Genomic DNA, 12,314 nt, shown 5'->3' with positions numbered 1-12,314 from the left:
CAAAAAAAGAAAAAAAAAAAAAAATTCTGTCTGACAATCTGCCTTTTTACTGAGATGTCTAAATCATTGACATTTAATGTTAATATTGATTATGTTTGGATTTAACTCTACCATCTTGCTATTTTTTTTTTCTATTTGTCACACCTATTCCCTTTTTATTGTTTTTCCTTGCCTTTTGGATTATGTATTTTGTATAATTCAATCTTATTTTCTTTGTTGGCTTATTAACTGTTTGTTTATTTTCACGGTTGCTTTATGATCATTGTATATACTTTTAACTTATCACAGTCTACCTTTAAGTGATATTATACCACTTCATGTATAGAATCAGAACCTTACAACAATATATTTCCATTTTCTCCTCCTAGATGTTATGCTATTGTGATATATTCTACTTTCTTGTATATTAAAAACCTTACCATACATGGTTATTACTTTTCCTTTAAACAAGTATCTTTTTTTTTTTTTTTTTGTTTTTTGAGATGGAGTTTTGCTCCTGTTGCCGAGGCTGGAGTGCAATGGCACGATCTCGGCTCACTGCAACCTCCACCTCCTGGGTTCAAGTGATTCTCCTGCCTCAGCCTCCCTAGTGGCTGGGATTACAGGTGCCTGCCACCATGCCCAGCTAATTTTTTGTATTTTTAGTAGAGACATGGTTTCACTATGTACGTTGTCCAGGCTGGTCTTGAACTCCTGACCTCAGGCGATCCACCCACCTCAGCCTCCCTAAGGGCTGGGATTACAGGCGTCAGCCAATGCACCCAGCTTAAATAAGTGTCTTTTAAGTATATTTAAAAAATAATAAGAAAAGACTCTTATATTAACTTACATAGTTACTATTTCTGATGTTCTTTGTTCCTTTGTATAGATCCAGATTTCTACCTCATACCATTTCCTTCTGCCTGAAGTACTTCCTTTAACATTTCTTGTATTTCACGTCTGTTAGTGAATTATTTCAGCTTTTCTATGTCTGAAAACTATTTTATCTTCATTCTTTTTTTTTTTTTTTGAGACGGAGTCTTGCTCTGTCGCCCAGGCTGGAGTGCAGTGGCCGGATCTCAACTCACTGCAAGCTCCGCCTCCCGGGTTTACGCCATTCTCCTGCCTCACCCTCCCGAGTTGCTGGGACTACAGGCGCCCGCCACCTCACCCGCCTAGTTTTTTGTATTTTTAATAGAGATGGGGTTTCACCGTGTTAGCCAGGATGGTCTCGATCTCCTGACCTCGTGATCCGCCCGTCTCGGCCTCCCAAAGTGCTGGGATTACAGGCTTGAGCCACCGCGCCCAGCCCTATCTTCATTCTTGAAAGAAATTTTTGCTGGATATAAAATTCTAGGTTAACAGGTTTTTTCTTTCACTAGTTTAAAGATGTTGCATTAAAGCCTGTTTTTTGGCTTACATTGTTTTCAACAAGTCTGTTCACATTTTTATTTATTTGAGACATTTTCTGGCTTGCATTGTTTTCAATAAGAAGTCCATTAACATTTTTATTTATTTATTTATTTATTTTTTGAGACAGAGTCTCACTCTGTTACACAGGCTAGAGTGCAATAGTGTGATCTCGGCTCACTGCAACCTCTACCTCCCCGGTTCAAGCGATTATCCTGCCTCAACCTCCTGAATAGCTGGACAAGAGGCATGTGCTACCATACTTGGCTAATTTTTGTATTTGTTGTCGTTGTTTGTTTCTGAGATTGAGTCTTGCTCTTGTCGCCCAGGCTGGAGTACAATGGCACGACCTTGGCTAGCTGCAACCTCCGCCTCCCAGGTTCAAGTGATTCTTGCACCTCAGCCTCACGAGTAGCTGGGATTATAGGTGCCCGCCACCACACCTAGCTAATTTTTGTATTTTTAGTGGAGATGGGGTTTCGCCATGTTGGCCAGGCTGGTCTCAAACTCCTGACCTCAAGTGATCCACCTGTCTTGGCCTCCCAAAGTGCTGGGATTACAGGCGTGAGCCACCGCGCCCGGCCAACATTTTTATTTTTGTATGACCTCTTTGTATAACCTTGTATATTTTCTGTACACAGTGTACCTTTTTGCTTTGGCTGATTTTGAATTTTTTTTATCAATAGTTTTAAGCAATTTGATTATGTTGTGCCTTGGTATAATTTTTGTCATGTTTCTGTGCTTGAGGTTCATTTAGTTTCTTGGAGTCCTGGGTTTGTATTTTTTAAATCAGATTTGGAATATTTTGACCATTATGTTTTCAAAAAAGTTATTTGTCTTTCCCTCTCCTCCACTTTGAGAACTCCAATTACATGTATATTGGATTGCTACATGTGTATTGGATTGCTGTGTTTCACAGCTCACTGATGTTCTGTTCATTTTTTTTTAATTCTTTTTTTTTTTCTTTGTGACATTTTGGATAGTTTCTGTTGCTATGTCTTCAAGTTTTCTAATCCTCCTTCTGCATTGTCTAATCTGCTGTTAATCCCACCTAGTGTACTTTTCATTTTAGACATTTTAGTTTTTATATCTCAAAGTTTGATTTGGGTCTTTTTATAATTTCCACAACTCTACTTGATATACACAATATTTTTTCCTTGGAATATAATTATAATAGCTGTCCCAATGCCCTTATGTACTAATTCCATCATATTTGTCACTTCTGAGTCAGTTTCAATTCATTTTTTTCCTCTTCATATGGTTTATTTTTTCCTATTTCTTTGCATCCTTCATGATTTTTTAATAAGATGCTAGAAAATGTGGATTATGGGCCGGGCGCGGCGGCTCAAGCCTGTAATCCCAGCACTTTGGGAGGCTGAGACGGGCGGATGAGGTCAGGAGATCGAGACCATCCTGGCTAACACGATGAAACCCCGTCTCTACTAAAAAATACAAAAAGCTAGCCGGGCGAGGTGGCGGGCGCCTGTAGTCCCAGCTACTCGGGAGGCTGAGGCAGGAGAATGGCGTAAACCCAGAGACGGAGCTTGCAGTGAGCTGAGATCCGGCCACTGCACTCCAGCCCGGGCGACAGAGCAAGACTCCGTCTCAAAAAAAAAAAAAAAAGAAAGAAAATGTGGATTTTGGGTACTGCATATTTGTTATTCCTGTAAATATTTCTGAACTTTGAGATGTAGTCACTTGGAAGTATTTTGATCTTTTCAAGACTAGCTTTTAAATTTGTTATGCGGGGTCAGAACAGTGTTTAATCTAGAGCTAATTTTCTCCCATTCATGAAGTAAAACCATTTTGTGTATTTCAGAATGCCCCGTGACTTGAGAGGTTTTCTATTCTAGTTATTGGGAACAGGACTATTTCTGGGCCTGTTTGAGCTCTGATGATTTATCCCTCTAATCATTTGGGGTGATTCTTTCCCCTCTCCAGCCTTGAGTAGTATACTATGTAATAAATTGCCCCAAAACTTAGCAACTTAAAATAATAGACATTTACTTCTCCCAATTTCTGTGAGTCAGAAATTTGGGCATAGCTTAGTTTGGTGCTTCTGACTCAAGATCTCTTATGACCCAGCTACTTGGGAGGCTGAGGCAGGAGGATCATTTGAGTCCAGGAATTCAAGACCAGCTTGGAAAACATAGCAGGACTCCATCTTAAAAAAAAAAGAAAAAAAAAAAGGCAAGGCGTGGTGGCTCACACCTGTAATCCCAGCACTTTGGGAGGCCGAGGTGGGTGGATCACAAGGTCAGGAGATCGAGACCACCCTGGCTAACACTGTGAAACCCTGGCTCTACTAAAAATACAAAAACATTAGGTCTTTACTCAGGAGGCTAAGGCAGGAGAATGACATGAACCTGGGAGGCAGAGCTTGCAGTGAGTGGAGACTGTGCCACTGCACTTCAGCCTGGGTGACAGAGTGAGACTCCGTCTCAAGAAAAGAAAAAAAAAAATCTCTTGAGGTTGCCATTGTCAGCCAGCGTTGTGGTTTCATCTGAAGGCTCCTCTGGGAGGGACCAACTTCCAAGCTCACTCACATGGCTATTGGCCAAGTGTCTGGCCTCATGGGTGTCTCTACAGGGCTGTTTCATGACATGGTAGCTTGCTTCTCCAAGAATGAGAGAGAGCAACAGAGAACATGCCCAAGATGGAAGCCACAGTCTTTTTATAACCTAATCTCAGAAATAAAATCTCATCACTTCTGCTGTATCCTGTTATAAGTGAGCCCAACCTACACTTAATGGGAGGGTATTACACAAGTGTGTGACTGGTAGGAGGTGGGGGTCACTGGCAGCCATCTCAGAGGCTACCTACCACTGGTAGTTTCCCATTACACTCTCAGCTGAACTTCAAGGGAAACTCTCTGCAGATCTTTGGAGTTCTGTCTTTATGCAGCTCTCTTCTCTCTGGTTCCCTGCTCTGTGGACTCTAGCTGCCTTGTCCTCCCCTATGTCTTCTGTCTCATCAATTCAAGGAGATTGCTCGGCTCCATCTGAATTTCCCCTCCCTGCCCCATGGCCCAGAAAATCTTTAGGCAGCAAGCTGAGGCAGTAGTAGTGCTCACCTCATTTGTTTTCTGTCTTGTGTGGATGATTGTCCTTTATTGCCTGATGTTCAATGTCTTTTTTTTTTTTTTTTTTTTTTTGAGACAGGGTCTCACTCTGTCACCTAGGCTGGAGTGCAGTGACCCAATCATAGCTAATTGCAGCCCTGACCTCCTGGGCTCAGGCAATCCTCCTGCCTCTCCTGAGTAGCTACGACTATAAGTGTGAGCCACCACACCCACCTAATTTTTCATTTTTTTTGTAGAGATAGTGTCTCACCGTGTTGCTTAGGCTGGTGTTGAACTCCTGGCCTCAAGGGATCCTCCTACCTCACCCTCCCAAAGTGCTGAGATTACAGGTGTGAGCCACCACACCCATCTTTCAATGTCTTTAAAACAATTTTTTTCATAAATGTTGTCCAATATTTTCAAGTAGAAGAGAAAATTTAGTCCCTGTTATTCCATCTTGGCTGGAAGCAAAAGCAGAAGTCTAGATCTGTGTTTTTAATAGTTGAGTTTTATTGTATTATATGCATATATCATATTTAATTACCTTTTAAAGATATTTTGAATTCTTTTTCAAATGTTTACCCTACTGTGGCAAATTTCCTGGTGTGTTTATCTTTGCATCTGTGTGCAAGGAAACATGTTAGACAAATTCTGAGAATTACTGGATCAAATAGTTCAGCAGTCCCCAACCTTTTTGGCACCAGAGACTAGTTTCGTGGAAGACAATTTTTTCACAGATGGGGGCAGGTGGTGACGGTTTTGGGATGAAACTGTTCCACCTCTGATCATCAGGCATTAGATGGAGCACACAACCTAGATCCCTCTCATGCACAGTTCTCAATAGTGTTTGTGCTCCTGTGAGACTCTAATGCCGCCACTGATCTGATAGGAGGTGGAACTCAGGTGGTAATGCTCATGCACCCGCCACTCATCTCCTGCTGTGCAGCCTCATTCCTAACAGGCCATGGACCTGTACCAGTCCATGGCCAGGGGATTGGGGACCCCTGAAATAGTTAATCCGGTGCATACTGGCTATGCACATTTAAAACGTTGATAGATATTGTTGAAGTGACTTTCCGAAAGATCATTCTCAGGGCTTTTTATGTGTTTTGTTAAGCCAGATCTACTCCTTGTGGAATTTGGATTTATTCCCATTAACATTAATTTGAGGGGCCAGGCATGGTGGTTCACGCCAGTAATCCCAGCACTTTGGGAGGCCAAGGTAGACGGATCACAAGGTCAGGAGGTTGAGATCATCCTAGCTAACACCATGAAACCCTGTCTTTACTAGGAATACAAAAAAATTAGCCAGGCATGGTTGCGGGTGCCTGTTGTCCCAGCTACTTGGGAGGCTGAGACAGGAGAATGGTGTGAACCTGGGAGGTGGAGCTTGCAGTGAGCCGAGTTCGAGCCACTGCACTCCAGCCTGGGCAACAGAGCAAGACTCCATCTCAAAAACAAAAAAACAAAAACAAAACAAAACAAACAAACAAAAAACATTAATTTGAAGAGTTGATTCTCATACTGGAGATTTTTTTTTTTTTGCTTTCTTTTTTGAGATACAGTCTTGCCCTGTCACCCAGGTTGGAGTGCAATGGCACGATCTTGGCTGACTGCAACCTCTGCCTCCCGTGTTCAAGCAATTCTCTTGCCTCAGCCTCTCAAGTAGCTGGGATTACAGGCATGCGCCACCATGCCCAGCTAATTTTTTGTATCTTTAGTAGAGATGGGATTTCACCATGTTGGCCAGGCTGGTCTCAAACTCCTGACCTCGTGATCTGCCCACCTTGGCCTCCCGAAGTGCTGCAATTATAGGCATGTGCCACCACACCCGGCTGGCGATCTCTTTTTTAATCAATGTTATTGATATATAATTTTTATATAATAGAGTACACATATTTTACGTGTGTAGTTAAATGACAAATTAGAAAAAAAATTCTTTTTGAAACAAGGTTTCACTTTGTCACCCAGTCTGGAGTGCAGTGGCATGAACACAGCTCAGTACAACCTTGATCTCCCAGGCTCAAGTAATCCTCCCACCTCAGCCTCTTGAGTAGCTGGGACTTCAGGCATGTGCCACCACACCCTGCTAATTTTTGTATGTTTTAATGAGACGGGGCTTTGCCATGTTGCCCAGACTGGTCTCAAACTCCTGAGCTCAAGCGATCCTCCTGCCTTGGCCTTCCAAAGCATGGGATTACAGCGGCGTGAGCCACTGCACCCAGCCATAGTTCCATGACAAATTTATACCTTTTTTTTTTTTTTTTTTTTTTTTTGAGACGGAGTCTCGCTCTGTCACCCAGGCTGGAGTACAGTGGCCGGATCTCAGCTCACTGCAAGCTCTGCCTCCCGGGTTTACGCCATTCTCCTACCTCAGCCTCCCGAGTAGCTGGGACTACAGGCGACCGCCACCTCACCCGGCTAGTTTTTTTGTATTTTTTAGTAGAGACGGGGTTTCATCGTGTTAGCCAGGATGGTCTCGATCTCCTGACCTCGTGATCCGCCCATCTCGGCCTCCCGAAGTGCTGGGATTACAGGCTTGAGCCACCACGCCCGGCCGACAGATTTATACCTCTACAGTCAAGTTATAGAACATTTCCATCACCCCAAAAAGTTCCCTTGTGCCCCCTCCCAGTCAACCTCTACCCCTCACCCCTGCCCTAGGCAACCACTGATTTGTTTTCTGTCATTATGGGTTAGATTTGTCTTCCTATGGTTTCATATAAATGAGATCATACAGTATGGACTCTTGTATCTGGCTTCTTTTACTTAGCATGCTGAGTAGTTTGCTCCTTTTTATTTCTGAATTATATTTCCTTTGAGTTTTATTTTATTTTATTTTAAGAGATTGGGTCTTTCTATGTTGTCCAGGCTGAACTTGAGCTCCTAGGTTCAAGCAATCCTCCTACCTCAGCCTCCTAAGTAGCTAGAACTCAGGTGTGCACCACTGCAACTGGCTCTTGGTGATCTTTTAAAATAACTCTCATGGAGGGCCTATTATATGCTGGCACTGTGTTAGGCATATCACATTCTTTATCTGCAATTCTTTTTTTTTTTGAGGCAAAGTCTTACTGTTGCCCAGATTGGAACACAGTGTCGTGAACACAGCTCACTACAGCCTCAACTTCCTGGGCTCACGCAATCCTTCCATCTCAGTGTCCCCAGTAGCTAGGGCTACAGGTGTGCACCAGCATGCCTGGCTAATTCTTTAATTTTTTTGTAGGGATGAAGTCTTGCCATGTTGCCTAGGCTGCTCTTGAACTCCTGGGCTCAAGTGATCTACTTCGGCCTCCCAAAGTGCTGGGATTACAAACGTGAACTACCATGCCCAGCCTATAATTCTTACAATAGTTCTATGAGGGCTGTAATGATTATATGACTTGTCTAAGGTTCCATGACCAGTCATCCATTTATCTTTTATTGCTGACCCTGCCCCAATTTGAAAGCCCAGTTTGAATGCGAGGATAAATATGGTCTGTTAATGGAATGATATGAGCTTTGAATCCAAGAGACCTGAGTTCAAATCCAAGCTTTAACCTTTTTCTGGGTGACTTGAGCTCTCTGCTGTTCATCTTATCTCTTAAAGTATGTTAATCACCCTTCTCCAGATGTAATGGATGTAAAGGCTCTAGCACAGGGCCTGCCACCCAGGGACATTGCATGGAGGCCACAGTGTTTTATCTTTCTTTTTTTTAAAAAAAATTTCCAGCTGGGCACGGTGGCTCAAGCCTGTAATCCCAGCACTTTGGGAGGCTGAGATGGGCGGATCACGAGGTCAGGAGATCGAGACCATCTTGGCTAACACGGTGAAACCCCGTCTCTACTAAAAAATACAAAAAACTAGCCGGGCAAGGTGGCGGGCGCCTGTAGTCCCAGCTACTCGGGAGGCTGAGGCAGGAGAATGGCGTGAACCTGGGAGGCGGAGCTTGCAGTGAGCCGAGATCTGGCCACTGCACTCCAGCCTGGGCGACAGAGCCAGACTCCGTCTCAAAAAAAAAAAAAAAAAAAAAAAAGCATTTCCGCATGTGCTAGACCATCCAGGTTCCTGTGATAAGCTTCAACTACTACCACCATAACCGTCATATATGCAAAGATCCATAAGTATCTTTTCCTGTGCTTTCTCTAACAGAATACTCTCCTATGGAAAGATTTAAGGAATTCCAGATCAAGTCATATCCTCTACAAGACTTTAGCTCCTTGAAACTTCTGCATCTCAAAAAAGCCTGGGGGTTACAGGGGACAAGCTTCAGCAGGAAGATCAGAACCTCAGGAGACACTCTTCCCAAGATGCTGGGCCCAAAGATCCAGTAAGCTCAGCCCTTGGCAGATAGATGGGTCCAGACTGTGGTTGCAAAGAGAGATAATACTTATATGGCAGAATGTCGGGGATGCTGGAGAGGGGGCAAAGGTGGAGGACACAGGTCAATCCCAAAGGGTTGTGCATGAAGCAGCCTAGAGATGTCCTCGGTCTGAGAGCCAGGACCTACATTCTCCACCTGTAACTCACAAGGCTACTTCAGGCATTCAGCCACATCTTTTCTCAGGGCCTCAGTACCCCATTTAAGGAAGAAGGGACTGGACAGATCTTCCGGCTCTGACATTCTGTCAGTCTGTGTGTTTCTGGGCCCTTCTGATTCTGAGCTGCTTCAGAAAATTCTATCCATCTAAGGAAGGCAGTTATAGCACAGTAGATAAGAGCCTGTGTTTGGAATTAATCCTGGCTTGGCCACTTATTTTAGCTCTGTGTCCCCAGGCAAGGGACTTGACCTCTCTAAGCTGTATTTCTTGGTAGATAATAGCATCTAAGTCTTGGGGTTGTTGCAAGCCAGCAGTTACATGAGATACTGATAATTATAGTTAACACTTACAGAATACTTTTTGTAGCTGGGCATAGTGGCACATACCTGTAATCCTAGCTACTCAGGAGGCTGACACAGGAGGATCGCTTGAGCCTAGGAAGTTGAGACTGCAGTGAGCTGTGATCATGTCACTGTACCCCAGCCTGGACAATAGAGCAAGACCTTGTCTCTTAAAAAAAAAAAAAAAAAAAGGTAAGAAAACAGGCTGAGCGTGGTGGCTCACACCTGTAATCCCAGCACTTTGGGAGGCTGAAGCGGGTGGATCACCTGAGGTCAGGGGTTCGCAACCAGCCTGGCCAACATGGTGAAACCCCATCTCCACTAAAAATACAAAAATTAGCTGGGTGTGATGGCAGGCGCCTGTAGTTCCAGCTACTTGGGAGGCACAAGAATCACTTGAACTCAGGAGGCGGAGGTTGCAATGAGCCGTGATCATGCCATCGTACTTCAGCCTGGGCAATAGAGCGAGACTTCATCTCAAAACAAAACAAAACCCCTTTTCGGTGCCTAGTACTGAATTATCTAATTTAATCTCCATAACAACTCTACGAGTACTATTATAATCATTCCCATTTTTCAGGTGAGAAAACCAAGGTATGGAGAGAGGTTAAGTTACTTGTTCCAGGTTGCGCAGGTAGAAAGTGGCAGAGCCAGGACTCAAACCTGAGTGGCTCAGTGTTGTTATTGGTGCGATATGAGGTGGTATGCAAACTGGTATGAGGTGGATGCAAACTGGGTGCTGTGCTTTTGTTTTTTCTGGTGAGAATGAAGAGCAGAAGAGGAGACTCAGTGGGGACCAGCCTAGAAGCAGCTCACTGCTGGGCCCAGAGGAGCACAGCCCCCTCCCCCTGCTACTTTTGAAATTGAAGTGTCATAATGAGACTAACAATGGCACCAGTGTCAAAATCCCTGCATTCCTGCAAGGGCCACTTCATGTGAGTCCTTTGCCTGTTAACATTTCCAAGCTGCTGGCCTCCATAAGGAGCACCCTGTCACTTTTGGGCTGTGATGGATAATCCTTCCGAAGAATCTAGGTTGCAGTGAGCCAAGATTGTGCCACTGCACTCCAGCCTGGGCAACAAGAGCAAAACTCCATCTCAAAAAAAAAAAAAGAAAAGAAATTCCTTCCTCTTGACTGGGTGCAGTAGTTCACACCTGTAATCCCAGCACTCTGGGAGGCCAAAGCGGGTAGATCACTTGAGGCCAGGAGTTTGAGACAAGCCTGGACAACATGGTGAAACCCTGTCTCTGCTAAAAATTAGCCGGGCATGGTGGTGGGCACCTGTAGTCCCAGCTACTTGGGAGGCTGAGGCAAGAGTATCACTTGAACCCCAGAAGTGGAGGTTTCAGTGGGCAGAGATCCCATCAGTGCACTCGAGCCTGGTGACAGAGTGAGACTCTGTCTCAAAGAAAAAAAAAGAAAGAAAAAAGAAAGAAATTCTTTCCTCATGCTGAGCATGAGAGGACCAGCCGGGACTTCCCACCCAGTAGGCCTGGCTTGGCTGCATGGGATCATCAGCCGCTGCCTCCAGGAGAATAGCCCTCAGGTGTTTAAGGGGAGGGCCTGTATCACCTTCCTCTCCCAAGTCTCCTCTTCTGCACCCTCCAATTCCTGACAATGGGAGTCAGTCTCTTCCAGGGCTTGATTTTGAGTTTTCTCGCCTTCTGGGGAGTTGTGAATTCCCCAGGGAGGGGAGTCCTCCATGTGCAGAAGAGTGAGGGCTGATTAGCCAGAGCCTCAGGAGCAGACTGTGTTACAGATGAGCTCTCTAACAAGCTGTCACATTTCAGATCCAGGCCTGTTCAGTCGATCAAATGTGCCATGATCAATACTAAGCTTGGTGAGCTCCCCAAGGAGGCTGCAGTGGGGGCCTACATGAAGGTGCACACTGTGGAGCAGGGAGAAATTTTGGTGAGTATGCCAAGAGCTTTGTTTACCACGGAGTATGTAACACAAATGGGCTGGAATATTAAGTAATGACAGTAAAGGTTTAAAAACACTTCCCTCCATGTTTGATGATATCAAGGAATTGTGTTGATTTGTAAAGATGTGATAAGAATATGCCCGGCACGGTGGCTCACACCTGTAATCCCAGCACTATGGGAGGCCAAGGTGGGCAGATCACAAGGTCAGGAGTTGGAGACCAGCCTGGCCAACATGGTGAAACCCTGTGTCTACTAAAAATACAAAAATTAGCCGGGCATGGTGCACCTGTGATCCCAGCTGAATCCAGGAACAAGGCAAAGATGTTCCCTCTTACCACTCCTATTCAACACTGTACTGAAAGCCCTAGCTAGTCCATTCAAGAAAAGGAAATAAAAGACATACAGATTGGGAAGGAAGAAATAAAACTATCTTTGTTTGCAGATAACATTATTGTCTATGTAGATAATTCCAAACAATTTTTTTAAAAAGAAAAACCTCCTGAAACTAATGAGACTATATAGCAAAGTCACAGAATACAAGATTAATATATGAGAGTCCATTGCTTTACTTATACCAGCAATGAACAATTGGAATTTGACATTAAAAAACACAATACCAGCTGGGCACAGTAGCCCCAGCACTTTGGGAGGCTGAAGGCGGGCGGATCACTTGAGGTCAGGAGTTCAAGACCAGCCTGGCCAACATGGTGAAACCCCATCTCTACTAATAATACAAAAATTAGCCAGGCATGGTGGCGCACACCTATAATCCCAGCTGCTTGGGAGGCTGAGGCAGGAGAATCACTTGAACCTGGGAGGCAGAGGTTGCAGTGAGCTGAGATCGTGCCATTGCACTAAAGCCTGGGCGACAAGAGTGAAACTCCATCTCCAAAAAAAAAAAACACCCAAACCAAAAAGCCAGGTGTGGTGGCGGGCACCTGAAATCCCACCTATTTGGGAGACTGAAGCACAAGAATTGCTTGAACTCGGGAGGCTGAGGTTGAAGTGAGCCGAGATTGTGCCACTGCACTCTGCTTGGATGACAAGAGCAAAACTCCATCTCAAAAAAAAAAAAAAAA

The 12,314-nt window shown here is 44.4% G+C and overlaps 1 protein-coding gene across 4 annotated transcripts in view; it reads left to right on the top strand.

Annotated features, from left to right (window-relative positions):
* CNBD2 (cyclic nucleotide binding domain containing 2) overlaps positions 1 to 12,314 on the top strand; it is an 89,405-nt gene that overhangs the window by 60,616 nt on the left and 16,475 nt on the right. For all 4 annotated transcript variants that reach the window (XM_011929123.1, XM_011929126.1, XM_011929125.1 and 1 more), the window contains 2 exons: positions 8,580 to 8,757; positions 11,101 to 11,221. In XM_011929123.1, the coding sequence (XP_011784513.1) occupies positions 8,580 to 8,757; positions 11,101 to 11,221 (299 nt within the window). The remainder of the gene's footprint in view (positions 1 to 8,579; positions 8,758 to 11,100; positions 11,222 to 12,314) is intronic.

The sequence above is a fragment of the Colobus angolensis genome, unplaced genomic scaffold, assembly GCF_000951035.1.
Source record: "Colobus angolensis palliatus isolate OR3802 unplaced genomic scaffold, Cang.pa_1.0 Scaffold8, whole genome shotgun sequence".
Lineage (NCBI taxonomy): Eukaryota > Metazoa > Chordata > Mammalia > Primates > Cercopithecidae > Colobus > Colobus angolensis.
The sequence above is the reverse complement of the archived record's forward strand: the minus strand, read 5'-3'. Positions and strand labels throughout refer to the sequence as shown.